The following is a 15076-nucleotide window of genomic DNA, read 5'->3' on the forward strand; positions in this document are numbered from 1 at the left end:
AACGCTCCGGGAGCGGCGGGACCGGAGTCACCGGGAGGGGCGGGGCCTGGGCTGAGGGGCGGGGCGGGGAGGGGCGGGGTTTGTTCGCAGGGGGCGGGGTTTGCTCGCTGGGGGCGGGGTTTGCGCCCGAGCCGTGTGCGGTTCCCCCGGGCGTGACGTAAGTGCGCACGCGCAGTGCCCGCAGCCAAGATGTCGGGCCCGGGGCTGGTGGCCGGCGATGTCGTGGTGGACGCGCTGCCCTACTTCGACCAGGGCTACGAGGCGCCGGGCGTGCGGGAGGCGGTGCGTGCGGGGCCGGGGCGGCGGCGGGGAGGGGTCGGGGCGGCGGGCAGGCTGCCCGCCTGCCTGACGGCCCGTGTGCGTTAGGCCGCGGCGCTGGTGGAGGAGGAGACGCGGCGGTACCGGCCGACCAAGAACTACCTGAGCTACCTGCCCGCGCACGACTACAGCGCCTTCGAGGTGAGCGGAGGCGGCTCCAGAGCTCCCCGTACCCCCAGAGCGCGCTTGTCCCCACTTGGTAACCTGGCTGGGACTGACACTGCCTGTCCCCGTCCTTCCCCTGTGCCAACCGCCGTACCCCTCCTGTGTCTCTCCCCCGTTACCGTTTGTGTCCTGTCCCCGTCCTCCCCACCATACCCCGCTTGTGTCGCTCCCCGTCCCTCACCGCTGCCTTCCCCACAGACCGAGATCATGCGGAACGAGTTCGAGCGCCTGGCGGCCCGGCAGCCCCTGGAGCTGCTCAGTATGAAGAGGTGAGTGGGACCGGCAGGGCAGTGCCCGGTGCCCCGGGTGAGCCGTGCCCGGTGCCCCAGGTGAGCCCGTGCCCTTTTTAGGTACGAGCTGCCCGCGCCCTCCTCGGGGCAGAAGAACGACATCACGGCGTGGCAGGAGTGTGTGAACAATTCCATGGCACAGCTGGAGCACCAGGCCGTGCGCATCGAGAACCTGGAGCTCATGTCCCAGCACGGCTGCAATGCCTGGAAGGTGTACAATGAGTAAGGCCTCAGCTGCTCGGCTGGACATCAAGTTCTGTCTTTAATTTCTGTGTATTTATTGGGTGTAAATCCAGAGGGGGTCTTTAGAATGTAGTCTGGAATAGATGAACCCCTGTAAGAGAAAGAAGAGGATGATCTCAAAGCTGTCTCTGTGGCCAAGAAACAGTGTGTGTTTTAATACATCCCTGTCTTGAATGTTGTGGGTTATTGTTGATGATAGTGGGTGTTAATTAAGGTTGGTGATAGCCTGTGAAGGAATAACTCAGTAGTGGAAATGAAGATGAGTTACTACAGATCCTGGGCTTAGCCTGGAGCTGTAATAAAGCTGCTGCAAAAGCCAAGAACAGGTTGTAGAGTGTGGCTGCAGGAAGCACTGGGGCTATTTCAGACAGAGAATTTTAATGCTCACTTCTGAGAAGGGTTGGCTGAACCTTAGATAAAAGAGTAGGCAAAAGGAATTCCAAACTGAGAGAAGGCAGAGGGTTCCTGAGCTCAGGAGAAAGGAGGCAGGTAAAGGATCTGCTGGCTGGGCCAAGGTGCTGCAGGGACTTGTTGGATCCTGAGCTCTGAGAAGTTAAATGTCAGGTGAAATGGGGCTGGTTTACCATTTGTGTGTTTTTAATGCTTTGCTTGCATTCTGTCATCAGGCACCTGGTTCATATGATAGAACAAGCCCAGAAAGAGCTTCAGAAGTTGAGGTGGGTCATTCTTATTTAGATTTTTGTACTGAAATTGGAAGTGAACCTTTCTCTCCCCCCCATGCTATACAGAGGAAGGTGTATGTGCTGGCTCGCATGGTCACAGGGAAAAAGACTCAGTAAAAACAATAATTAAGAAATGTGACCCTGCTCTCCCCAAACAGTTACATTCATCATGTCTGTTCTACTCAGAATTCTGTGTTTGGTTTGTTTGAATCTCTGCTCTGGATTTGTGGAATCCTCCCTGAAAATACCAGTAGTAAAATTTCATTTACTACTGATAATTTAATGTGCAGTTGTCTCTGTAAGAACATCTTCCCTGATGTTTGGTTTAACCTTTTATTTTTATTTATCTCAGTACTGTAAGCCCTGTACTGAGATTTGTCCATCTGGATGTTGTCATTACAGTCCTGGCTACACAAATATTTTCTGGCTGTACTTCTAGGGATTGAGTGTACTTGGAAATTAGCAGCAGGTACTGCAGATGCCAAAGAAATGAGGAAATAAAAATACATCTTTTTCTCCCCAGGAAAAACATTCAAGACCTGAACTGGCAGAGGAAGAACATGCAGCTCACAGCTGGGGCTAAGCTGAGAGAGATGGAATCCACGTGAGTGTTGACATTTCTCTGTTAGCCCTTCCACAGCTTTCTCCATTGCTTCAAATTTACTTGAAATTATTCCTCCAGTTGAAATTCAGCGATTCTTTGGAGCTGCTGTGGAATACTGTTGCTTGGCAGGAGGTGTTTTAAAAGTATTTGTAGTTTGGTTCCATATTGTATTTGCTGAGGTTGAGTAAATCAACAGGTGGGAAGAGGGTATATTTATTAGCTGCTTCAAATTTCCTCAATTGTTTTAAGCTCTTCTTTATCTCAATATTGGCAGTTGGTGGATGAGTCTAGTCATGAATATTTTTGTGTTTTCAGGTTTAACAGGGTTAATAATTACTCATTGTCACTTTGGTTGTTCCAATGACCATTGATGTCAACTAAGGATTGTCATGTGTTAGGAAGAATACTGCTTTATTTGGTGTTTCTGCTTGCTTTGGAGCAATGGTTGTCTTTGATTTTTTTTCCAGAGGAGTGTTACATAACACCTAAAGGCTCTTTTTATTTCTTTTCCCTTCCAGGTGGGTCTCTCTTGTCAGTAAAAATTATGAGATTGAACGAACCATTGTGCAGCTGGAAAATGAAATTTCACAAATCAAGCAGCAGCATGGAGAGGCAAACAAGGAGAATATCCAGCAAGACTTTCAGTGAATTAATCCTGACATACCTTAGTGCTGCATGTGTTAAGAACTACAAACCAGACACACTTTGGAGATGCTGTGTCTGTAGACACCTCTAGCTGCAGTTGTGTGAGGTGGCAAAAGGATATTTCCATCCTTTCTTTTCCTTGTTTTAAATTCTAGGAGGAGGTAGGATGGACTCTGAACATCCTGTTTAAATGTATCACAGCCACCACTAAATGTACTGTGAATTGTTTCACTTTTTATATACTTAAAGCAGGAGCTCTTAAAGCAGGAGCTTGCTTGTGTTGTGTTTTCCCCTACACCTTTAATAAATCCTGTTTTGCTATTTCTCTGGTTTCTGCTTCATGTCCAAAGCCCAGAGCTGTGGAGGAGGTGGCTGGGCCAGGTGAGAATCCCTTGCAGGGGAAGTGGGGCGAAACTGGAATTTGGGGTGGGGAAGTCTATGCAGCACTGGGGCTGTGCAGTGCCCACAGAGGAGACTCTGGTGCCACTGTCACTGCAGCAGGCCCAGCTGAGTAATAATTAGCATTGACTCCATGATGGAAAGAAGGCTGATCAATCATTATATCATATCATATCATATCATTATTAAGAAACCCATGGCTTTTATAGACAGATAATATACAAATAGAATATACAAATATCCTATATTTACGATACAGGTTGACCTAATTGGTCCTCCAGTCCAAACACCATCACCATTGGCTAATTAAGAAACCACCCTTTGGTAGACAAATCTCACATGTTCACAATACCAGGTGCAGTAAGAGAAGATAAGAATTGTTTCTCACTCTTCTCTGATCTCTTCACAGCCTTCCCCAGAAAGGCCTGGGAAAGTTGTGTGTTCCTCTTTGTGGCCAGAGAGTTGCTGCCACCTGCCACCTCCTGCCCTGTTCCTCATCCCAGGGCTGCTCCCACTGCCCCGTCCCGTCCCCATCTCTGACTCCCGTGCTGATGCACTGCTCCATGTCCTGGTGCCCTTTTCCCTATGCCAATGTGCCATTGCCCATCACCATCCCAATGGGATATTCCCAATCCAGGTCTGCTATTTCCTATCCTGGTGCCCTGTTCTCCATCCTGGTCCATTATTCCCCATCCCAGTGCATTATTCCCCATCCCAGTGCCCTATTCCCCTTCCCCATGGCTGTTCCCCATCCCAGTGCTTTGTTGCCTATCCCAACGGGTTATTCCCTGTCCCAGTGCCCCATTGCCCCACCCCAGTGCATTAGTCCCGGTGGGTTATTCCCCTTTCCATGACGTTATTCCCCATCCCGGTGGGTTATTCTCCTCCCCAATGGGTATTCCCCATGCCGGTGGATATTTCCCGTCCTCATGGGTTATTCCCGGGGCGTTATTCCCCCTCCCAATGGGTATTCCCCGTCTTCACGCGTTATTCCCCGTCCCCTGTGGGTTATTCCCCTCCCCCGTGGGTTATTTCCCAGCCTGTGTGTGTCATTTCCCGTCCGAAAGGGTTATTCCCCACCTCGGTGCGGTATTCCCCCTCCCGATGGGGCATTCCGCAGCCCAGTGCGTTATTTCCCAGCCCGGTGCGGTGTTCCCTGCGCGTTATTCCCCAGCCCAGTGCGTTATTCCCCAGCCTGGTGCGCTGTTCCCGCTGCGTTATTCCCCCTCCCGATGGGGCATTCCTCAGCCCGGTGCGTTATTCCCAGGCCAGTGCGTTACTCCCAGCCCGGTGCGCTATTGCCGATGCGTTATTCCCGGTGCGTTATTCCCTATTCCCGGTGATCCGTTCCCGGGGCGTTCCCGAGGGGACGTGGCCACGCCCCTACCGCCGCCACCGCCCAATAGAATCTCAGCCCTGGGCACAGAACTCCGCCTCCCCGTGACGTAACAACCCGCCCTCCCGGCCGCGCCGTTGCCGCGGGAGCGCGCGCGCGTGCGCGGCGCCGGTCCCGCCCGGTCCCGCCCGGTGACGCGGTGACGCGGAGCGTGCGCGGAGCGGGGTCGGGTTCAAAGGAGGAAACATGGCGGAAAACAAAGGAGGCGGTGGCGGCGGGGACGCGGCCGCCGAGGCCGCGCCGGGCGGCGGCGGCTCCCTGGAGCCTCCCGCCGGCTCGCCGTCCGCCGCCGCGCCGCCCGAGGAGCGCGAGAGCCCCGGGGCGGCGGCGGCGGAGCGCGGCGGCGGCGAGGCCGAGGCCGAGGCGGCGGCGGGGCCCGGTGCGGCGGCGGGGCCCGGCCCCAGCCCGGTGCCGCCGCTGACGCCCGCGGCGCCGGGGCCGTTCTCGCTGCTGGACACGTGCGCGGTGTGCGCGCAGAGCCTGCAGAGCCGGCGGGAGGCCGAGCCCAAGCTGCTGCCCTGCCTGCACTCCTTCTGCCGCCGCTGCCTGCCCGAGCCCGAGCGCCAGCTCACCGTGCCCGTGCCCGGCGGCGCCAACGGCGACGTGCAGCAAGGTGAGCGCGGGGCTCCTCCGGGACATCCCGCACACAGCGCGGGGATCCCCGGGGCTGTCCGGGAGCGCGGGGGGCCGCGATCGGGGGGCTGCGATCGGCGGGGAGCGGGAGCTGTTGGGAGCGGGAGCGCGGATCGCGGCCGGGGCTTTCCGTCCCGGACCTGTTGGAGCGGGCAGAGTTGGTGGGAGGGTGGAGCAGCTCTGCTCTGAGGGGATTGGGATGTTCTGGAGAAAGGAAGCTCCACGGAGACCCCTCAGCCCCTTCCCGTGCCTAAAGGGAGTCTAATAAAAATAAGGACAGAGTTTTTAGCGGCACCTGTTGCGATAGGACCGGGGGTGATGGTATTAAACTGGAGCACGATCGGTTTAGATGAAGTGTAAGGAAGAAATGTTTACCATGAGGGTGTTAAAACATCGGAACAAATTGCTCAGGGAGTGGTGGAAACATTTCAGTGTCAGGCTGGACCAGGCTCCGAGCAACCTGCTCGAATGCGAGATGTCTTTGCCTGTGACAGGGGGGCTGCACTAATGACATTTAAAGGCTTTTTCCAACCCCAAATACTCTGTCATTCTCTCCCCCTGTGTGTTTTGTGTTGGTGACACAGCGGGGGTGGGCAGCTGCTGGGGTGAGACGTGTCTGGGTGAATTGAGATTCACTCTTGTTGCAGTGTTACCTGCCCAGGTGGGAACGCCGTGTGCGCTGCCCCTGCTTTGCTGAGCACTGAGATAAAACCTCCAGTGCTGTTTGTCAGCTCTGCCCCTACAGAATTTATACCGGGGAACAGGAGTACACTGCTCCTTCCACCTGCTCTTAGCAGAACCACAGCTTGGGTTTGATTTTTCTTTTCTAATATATGTTGAGGGATGGGATTGAAAAGGTTCAGGAGCTTTAGATGGGGTGAGTCACGGGCTGTGTGTACAGAGCAAAGTAGGGCCCTGGTAAGTGGTTTTGCAGGTCCTAAATGGGCTCTCTGGTCAGGGAGACCTTGTTTGGTGACATCTTTACACTCAAGCCCTTCCTGTGTTCCCCAGTGAAGGAATTAACTTGGCTTGGTAGAGATTTTTTCATCCAGACTGTTCAGAAGTCCATCTAGGATGTGATCTTAGGAAGCTCATTGGTGTTAAAAAGATGATGTATTAAACACAGTTTGCCAATGCACTCAGTAAAGCGCTCAGATGGTTTTGTGAACCATGTTTGTAAATTCCAGATTCTACATTTTGTGTTATATCATAGAGTGACAGAGTGATTTGGTTTGGAGGGGACTTCAGAGCCCATCCATTCCACCCCTGCCATGGGCAGGGACACTTTCCACCATCCCAGGGTGCTCCAAACCCCATCCAGCCTGGCCTTGGACACTTCCAGGGATCCAGGGGCAGCCCCAGCTGCTCTGGGCACCTGTGCCAGGGCCTGCCCACCCTGCCAGGGCAGTGATCTGCCAGTGACAGACACAGAACTTGGGAGCAGGGTTTATTTTGTTAGCAATTGGCAGGATTATCTGAGTCCTGCTGTGTCTGTGGGAGGTGCCTTCCCCACAGGTACGGGAACCACTGGGTACAAACTGGAATATCACTTCTTGTTGTACGCATTGTAAGAATTCTTGTTGGTGTGCTTTGGTGTAGAAGGAGTTCAATAAAAAGTTTTAGGCGATGTGAGCAAGGTGCAGGAGCATCTTTGGTGTTAGGAGAGATTGCAGGGCTGGGCCTGGTTAGTCTGGAGAGGGGAAGACTGAGGAAATCCCATCAATGTGTAGGAATATTTCCAGGCTGGGTCAGGGCATGGTGTCAGGCTCCTTTCAGTGGTGCCCAGGGCAGGCCAAGGAGCAATGGCCATCAATTATGACACAAGGAGTTCCACCTGAATGAGAAAGAAATTCTTGCTGTGGAGGGTGGCAGAGCCCTGGAGCAGCTGCCCAGGGAAGGGGTGGAGTCTCCTTTTCTGGACACACTCCAAACCCACCTGGACACATTCCTGAGTCACCTGCTCCAGGTGACTGGGTGATCTGCACTGGTGCCTTCCAACCCCAACTGTTGTGGGATTGTCTTGTAGGGCTGTGGATCCAGCTGTGGATCCAGCTGTGGTGCCACCTCAGCCTGCACGAGCACAGGAACTGGCAGCTACATCCTAATATCTCTGGGTATTTTAATCTGTTTCCTTAGGAAATGCTCTTGGGCCAAAATTTGGCTGGATGCAAATATTTCCAATTTTTAGAGGGAATCTCCTCGAGGACTTATAAGGAGAAATTTGTTTCTTTTATATTTGGTACTTTTCCAGTTGGGATTAAAAGTACACCCTGAAATATGGTAGGATTGGCTCATCCTCAGCTAAGGATAGGCCATGGACCAGCAGAGGCATTTTTGTGGGCAGCTCTCTACATCTTCAGGATGGAATCAGTTGAGTGGCACAGGAGATGGGTTACCAGTAAATCAGACATAAAATGGACATTTTTGAGCCTCCTGAGAGGCCTTGACCAGCCATGGACCAGCAGAGGCATTTTTGTGGGCAGCTCTGTGCACCTTGGGCATGGAATCAGTTGAGTGGCACAGGAGATGGTTACCAGTAAATCAGACAGAAAATGGACATTTTTGAGCCTCCTGAGAGGCACCACAGTGCTTAGTCACACAGGTTCCTTCCCTCTTGTGGCAGTCACAAAGTGTGAAGTGTTACTTCCACTTCTGCTGATTCTCAAGTCTCCTTCAGGACGAGCAGGTGCTTTTTCATGAGGGAAGAATTAAAGAGAATAGCTGTACCTGAGGCAGGTTACACTTTGCTGCAGCCTCTCACTGCTGGATTGTGTCCCTGCTATCCTTCAGCATCTCTTCACATAAACCAGAAAAGTACAAATTATATTTTCCTGGTTGCTTTCTTAGTTTGAGAGTTTGCTCAGTGGGAGCTGTCAGGATTTAAAACAGTAGATATGTGTATTTATTGGGTAAAAACTGTGGAAAAACTTCTCTCAGTGACAGCATCTCCTGTGCCCTCCTGGAGAGTTGGGTCTGGACCAGCATCTCTGCCCCTGCCAGGCTCCCACTCCCTTCAGAGCCACTGCTAAAGAAGGCAGAAAAATGATCTCAATTCCTAAAAGTTAGAGAACCCCTGACTAAAGCTTAAAAGAATTATCTGAAGTTGTGGTTTGCTGTGTTAAAAACAAGTTCGTGGTGGGTCATACCTGTTTTGCTGGTGAAAAAGGTTTATTTTGGTGTTGATTACATTTACGTGGGGAAAAAAAATAGATTCTTGTTTCATATATTTAAAACATAGGCATTTGTTTAACATGAAAAGTAGCATCTCATATTCAGTTTAATTTCTTAATTGGTTATGGGAATGTGCATTTATTTGTTGGATGGATGTTGATTACATTTATGTAGAGAAAAAATAGATTCTTGTTTCATCTGTTTAAAAAATATACATTTGTTTAACATGAAAAGTATCATATTTTCAGTTTAATTTCTTAATTGGTTATGAGAATGTGCATTTTATTTGGTGGGTAGATGATTTTGTAGTGGTGTTTCAGCTGTCCTCTGGACTCCTCCTTTCAGGCTGAATAGTTTATTTAAAGAAATACCTGCATTTATATCACAGTATTCTGGAAAAAAACCAGATTTCAGACTGTAACAGATACTGTAAAACAACTTTTCCTGCACCCACTGCTGCTCCAGCTCCTGGAGGTGAGGTTGTTTTGTGGTTTCACTGCCTGGATGAGATATTTCCAATCTCTCTAAAGAAGATTATCTCAGGAGAGAGAGCGTGGGGCTCTCCCAGCTCCTTGGGAATGTCACAATTCCAATTAGGCTGAAAAGCCAAATGAGCTGCAAAACCTCCACAGTTGGTTGTGTGTGTAAACTGAGGAATAACACATTTACTACCCAGAAATGGGTTTGATATTCAGCTGAATTCAGCTCCTGTACCCAGTGTTGCTGTGTTGTATTAAGCACACATGAAGTTTTTTGCTTTTTTAATTTGCTGTGAAAGGAGCAAATGAAAAAATGTGTCTAATGTGTATGAGGATGTGGCATGTCATTACACTGAGTTTGGTGATGGTTATTGTATTTTCAGTCCAAAAGAATGAAAATTCCTGCATCAAATAAGGCTCTTTAAGCTGTGTAAATGCAGCACCTTAAGTTTTATTAAACTGGATGTGAGTAGACATCACCTGAACTCTTTTGATTCTTTACTTTTCTCCTGTGCTCATAAGTGAGGCTCAAGAATATATGTGGAGTCCTGGAAAATGTTCAGTTCATATTCTGGACTTAGTAAAAATCTTGCTGTGAAACTTAAATTTCAGTCTAAATTAATAGTGTATTGTGAAATATATCCATCAGACAACATTAAGGTATGTGTTATTTTTGTAAGAATTAATATCTGTGGCAGCTGTAATTTTTTTTTCATTATTAAATATAATGTATTGTCAGTTCAGTGTGTGATAATTGCAGTATAGTCAAGGATTGTTCAAAAAACAAAAAGCTGAGCTAGGAGCAGACCTTGAATGCAGGTAATTTTTTAAAATGTATTTTTACTCTGACAGATTTCAATCTGATTGTATCACTCCCTTGACCTGTGAGGGTTTGTTTCAAGGTCTAACCACTGAAATTAGAGCAGGGTTTTGATGTATGGCTGTGAAGAAACATGCTTGGACCATTGCAGTGCTAAGAGAAATAAATATTATGGACAATATTATGGAGTAACTACTATTGGATTTGTCACCCAATCAATGGGACCTGGCAGAGATTCATTCCTGAGAGGGTGATCCCTGCCCAGCCTGAGCCCCTGGAGTTACTGGATTGCACAAGTGCTTGCAAATATTTCCTCAACTGAGAAGTTTTGTTGTCGTTGTGATGCCTTGAGAAGGCTGAGCTGGGACAGAGAGACCAGACAGAGCTAAAGAATAAAGCTGGGATTTATTAAAAGCCTCAATGGATCCACCTTGGGCAGCACCAGAGCCCAGCCAGGGCTGCACCCAAGATGAAACAAAATGGTCACAAAATGAACCCAGGATGAACCCAAATGGTCACAAAATGAACCCAGGATGAACCCAAATGGTCACAAAATGAACCCAGGATGAACCCAAATGGCCACAAAATGGACAACTGGTCACGGGGTCTCTCACTTTGATAAGTTCTGCTCCATTTGCATCTTGGAGTTCATTGTCCAATTACATCTCCATCCCATGCAGTCCCATCCTTGTTTTTCTCTCTTTAGTCCATGTTGTTTGTGCTCTTGGTGCTGAGATTTGGATCATTTGTCCTTGGTCCCCAGCTGGAGCAGGAATTGTTTTGTCTCCCTACTCTGTGCGCAGAGCTCTGCATCCCCTCATAAAAAGCCCAAACCCACACACTAAAGCAGCACAGAACCTGAAAAATACAAGAGTTAAACCTGAGGCATCAGTTGTAACAGTGTAAACATCTGAGAGCACTGTAATTATCTCCAGCCACTCAGTTCTTCTGTAGGGGAATCAGTGTGCTCCTGCCCCCAGCCCAGGGCTGTGTGGAGCCAGATATCTCAAATGGTGCTGCTTGCTCAGCAGAAATTGGGTTTTGGGAGGGATTGTCAGGGGATGATGTGATGGTTTCATGCCTGTGCTCGTCGTGTCTCCCGTGTTTCAGCAGAATTTAAAGCCATTCTGTGGCACAAACTGGTTGGAGTGGGCATCGCATGGGGTGGCAGGGCCAGGTGTGCCCAGCCCCAGCCCCACCAGAGCTGCTCTGGTGACAGCAGTGACAGGAGGTTCCTCCAGCTGTGCTGGGGTGAGCAGTGCTGGAACATCCTCCTTGGGGAGCAGAAATCCCTTTGTTCCTGCTGCCACTGGCCTGGGGGAATCAGAAAGACAGAAACTTCCACAGACACTGAAGGGTTTGATCTGCAGCCTTGGGAGAAGCCTGGATTGATGTAAAAATAAAATACACAGACATTTAGCAGAAAAATCATAAATTTATGTTTCTATAGCTGTAATTAAGAATATACCTTATGTAAGTGAGAAACTGTATTGATAAGAGGGTGAAGGGTTTATCATGTAGGGGTGGGGTTGTACAGAATAAGCTGAGAGTTTAGAAGTTATAACAGAAGCATTTGTGTACAAGTGAGGCAGAAGCCATTGGACAAAAGTATCCTCAGTGTGCCAGTAGTAAGAAAAAGTGATAGGTTAGAAAAGCAAAATAAACCCTGTAACAACTGTCCGTTGGCTTAGAAAGTTCTATATCGGGTTGTGACAAAGAAACTTGTGATTACTCTTGAGTTATGGCTGAGTGTCTGCTCCTCTAAAATCCCACAGCCTCTGAGACTGATGTTTATGTGAGGAATAAATCATTTTAGTTTGAAAATAATCCCATCCTTTCATTTTTAGCAGTGCCACTGATGCTGTCCATCCCTTGCTGTGCACTCTGGGCTCTGCCCCTGCCCCACAGGCAGTGCTCAGGTCTCTCCTCACCCCTGTGAGCTCCAGCCCTGAGCCCTTGGCTCACCACTGCTGGGTTTGCCCCAGTTTGGGAGGCTGTCCTGTACTGGGAGCCCTGTACTGGCCCAGCGTGGTTCCATACTGGGAGCCCTGTACTGGCCCAGTGTGGTCTCCTGGGGTGCTGAGCAGGAGGAGGTATCATTGTCACTGCTAAAAATGAAGGGATGGAACTATTTTCAAGCGAAAACAATTTATTGCTCAGTGAACATCATTCTCAGATTCTGTGAGATTTTAGAGGAGCAAGCATTCAGCCATAGCTCAAGAGCAATCATGAGATTTTTCAGTTATTAGGCAATATAGAAATTTCTGACCCAATAAACAGTTGTTACAGGGTTTGTTTTGCTTTCCTGACCTATCACCTTTACTTACTTCTACTGCTCTGCAGATACTTTTATCTAATGGGCTTTTTACTCACAGGCCCACCTGTGTTTCTATTAGAACTTCTAAACTCTCAGTTTATTCTGTACAACCACACCCCTACACTATAAACACTTCACAATTTTGTCAATAAATTTTCTCATTTACTTAAGGCATATTCTTACTTACAACTATAGAAGCATAAGTTTATGATTTTTCTGCTAAGTCTCTGTGTATTTTATTTTTACATCAATCTAAGCTTTTCCCAAGGCTGCAGATCGAACTCTTGAGTGGAAGTTTCTGTTTTTCTGATTCCCACAATTAGGGATGGCTGTCCTTGTCCTGCTGGTGCAGCCTGGGACACATTGCTGTCCTTTGAAGGATCTGCTCCTGGCTGCTGTTCAACTTGTTGTCCATAACACTTCAAACATTTTATTTTAGGGTATTGAGGTCAAACTTACTTATTTATCCTCTTTTTTTACATAGTTTAGTACTCCAAATGTTATGAAACATCTAAAAAATTGATAAAGATTTTTGTGCTACACATCAGAGCTGAATCTTACAGGAATTCTAGTGTGTAAGTAGAGGTGTTTAGGAACACAAGTGTTTGGGGCCAATGTTAGAAAAAACTTTGAATTTATTAATTTGAACTGCTGGAAAGACTCCCTGTGATGTCCCAGTGAGGAAGAGGATCCATAAGGTGCTGCTGAGGTGCAAAGGGATTTTTGGATTTCATACATCTTGTGCATGATCTGCCCTCCCTTGTTCATGTCCATGATCTCATCAGATCTGTGCCATCCTCATTCAGATCAATAACTCTCTTTAATTATTCCATTATTGCTTTTTGTTCTCCGAGATTTCAGTGTGGTTGGGTTGGGCTGTGATGTGTTTATTTTGAGTGAATTTGGAGCCCTCAGTGTGGTGCTTCTTCTAACAGTTCCTTATTTTGCTTTGGGTTTAGGCAGTAGATGAATTTCCTTGGCTCCTTGTGTGTGTTCCCCTTTTCTTTCACCCCACCTTCTCCTTCTCTCTCAGGGCTGGAGGCTTCTGAGTGTTTGTAAACAAAAACTAAAAATCCAGATCAAGAGGATGGCTGTAGGTGGGTTTGGTGGGGGAACAGGTTAATTCTTACTGGCTCAGGGAACCTTGCTGTTGTACAGCTGGTCTCAAATATCTGAGGGAATTCCAGAAGAAAATGCCCAGAAGGGTGGGTAGGGAGCAAAGAAGATTCAGAAAATTCCAGTTTTGTTCTGGTGCTGAATCAATGGGTATGAGTTGAACACACATTGAATTCCTGAATATCAAGCTGGAGTGGGGACAGCGGGCAAAGAGTTGACATGTTGTCTCTGTTTTGATCCTGCAACACTGGAAATATAGAAAAATCAACCATCCTTGAAATTTGGCCGTATTTTAGTATTGTTGGTATTGATATGTCAGCCTGGAGAGAGCAATTCTAAGCAGGTTTTTAATACTTGTTTTATTGAAACTACTTCCAGATGAAACTGTTGAAAAAATTACTTGTTTTGAGATGCATTCAGAGAATCATAACCCTTGGGAAGTGTTAAACTTGTGTATGTGTGTGTGTGTGTATATATATATATATATATATATATATGTAGGTAAGTGTTAAATATATAAAAAGCTATAAATATTAACAGAATTCTGAGTTACAATTAAGAAAAATACTTGTTTTGCAGCTTTAGGTGTGAGTTGGGAGTGGTAAATTAAAAGCAGCTTCCACTTGAAAGCTGAAGGTTTTTGCAGTGTTCCACAGTGATTTGCTGCTGGATTTTTGGCAGGGTTTTTAGCAGCTTTTCTGTTTTTTAGGAAAACAAAATGAACTTTCCTCCTGAGTTTACCTCAGTTTGGTGCTTTCTGACATGCTTTGGTGCCTGTGCTCTGGCTCAGTGTGCTTTATCTCCACCCTAAGCACTTAAAAGGATTACAGAGATGCTGCTCTCATTAGTGTTCTTAAAGTCTTGGGCAAATCAGGAGATCTCATTTGCAGTTTAAGGAGATGCGCCTGCAGTTGTGTAACTGTCAGTGAAATAAATCTGTGTGCTGCTGGGACAGAACCTTCTCCTGGGCTCCTTGGGTGGGAAGGGCAGGTCCTGGAGCTCCAGGAGGGTTCTTGTTGTGTTTTTGGTTTCATTCCTCCTGTCTTGCACTGACTGGGGCTCCCAGTGGGACAAGGAGCATTGCTGGGATGTCCCAAAATTCCCATTTACAGCATTCCCATGTGGGCTCTGCTGCAGCTCCCAGCAATATGCTGCTCCCATGGGCAGGTTCCTGGAGCTCCTACACGTCCATCCCTGAGCACATTGCTGGGTTTTTATCAGTGCTTTGTGCTGCTCCTCAGCTCCTGAAAGGCTCAGGAGACCCCATGGGAGTCTCCTCTTTCCTCCCTGAATCTCCTGGCAGGGAGAAATGGCTCAGGTGAGGAGGTGAAACCCATCTCCCTTTGAGCAGGGCTGGCAGTGCCAGGCTTTTCCTGCCTGCTTTACTGGACACTGGCAATCCAAATTTCCAGATTGGAAAACTAGAAAAAAAACCCCCAAAATTGGATAGGAAACTATTCCTGCTTCTCCCTTTAGGCAGAGTGAAAGGAAAAACCAAACTCCATTTGGGCCGAGTGCTGTGTGTGGCAGCAGTGGGGGACAGGGAATTTGTGTGATTGGAAATATTTTGGCTGTTCTGCAGAAACGTGGGACCAAAAGCAAAATCTGATCTGAACTCTGTATTCATTAATTGGGAATAGGATGTAAGGGAAGGGGAAATGTGGTGCAGAGAGTTGTGGAAGAGAGGTAATGAGTATTTTTGGTTGTTAGTGTTATTATTATTATTATAATTATTACTACTACTACTACTACTACTACTAATAATAATAATAATAATAGTGTTATTTTTGGTTGGAG

General features: G+C 47.9%; 2 protein-coding genes across 2 annotated transcripts in view; both read left to right on the plus strand.

Moving 5' to 3' along the window:
• The first annotated feature begins 145 nt into the window (after positions 1–145).
• On the plus strand, positions 146–3261 carry BCAS2 (BCAS2 pre-mRNA processing factor). The gene is made up of 7 exons (XM_058819420.1): positions 146–282; positions 367–459; positions 682–752; positions 834–995; positions 1643–1693; positions 2223–2303; positions 2822–3261. Exons 1-7 carry the CDS (start codon positions 190–192, stop codon positions 2949–2951), a joined length of 681 nt encoding a protein of 226 aa, XP_058675403.1. The 5' UTR covers positions 146–189; the 3' UTR covers positions 2952–3261.
• Positions 3262–4929: 1668 nt separating this feature from the next.
• Positions 4930–15076, plus strand: part of TRIM33 (tripartite motif containing 33) — a 48127-nt gene continuing 37980 nt past the window's right edge. The window contains exon 1 of the mRNA XM_058819255.1: positions 4930–5356. Coding sequence (XP_058675238.1) covers positions 4930–5356 — 427 coding nt within the window. The remainder of the gene's footprint in view (positions 5357–15076) is intronic.

Source organism: Ammospiza caudacuta, chromosome 24, assembly GCF_027887145.1.
Source record: "Ammospiza caudacuta isolate bAmmCau1 chromosome 24, bAmmCau1.pri, whole genome shotgun sequence".
Classification (NCBI taxonomy): Eukaryota; Metazoa; Chordata; class Aves; order Passeriformes; family Passerellidae; genus Ammospiza; species Ammospiza caudacuta.

Excerpts from the sequence above, each read along its gene's own strand:
- BCAS2 (XM_058819420.1), top strand. The coding sequence starts at position 190 with ATGTCGGGCCCGGGGCTGGTGGCCGGCGATGTCGTGGTGGACGCGCTG. Across the intron at positions 753-833 it reads GAGCTGCTCAGTATGAAGAG|GTACGAGCTGCCCGCGCCCT; the intron begins GTGAGTGGGACC and ends TGCCCTTTTTAG. Across the intron at positions 996-1,642 it reads GCCTGGAAGGTGTACAATGA|GCACCTGGTTCATATGATAG; the intron begins GTAAGGCCTCAG and ends TTCTGTCATCAG.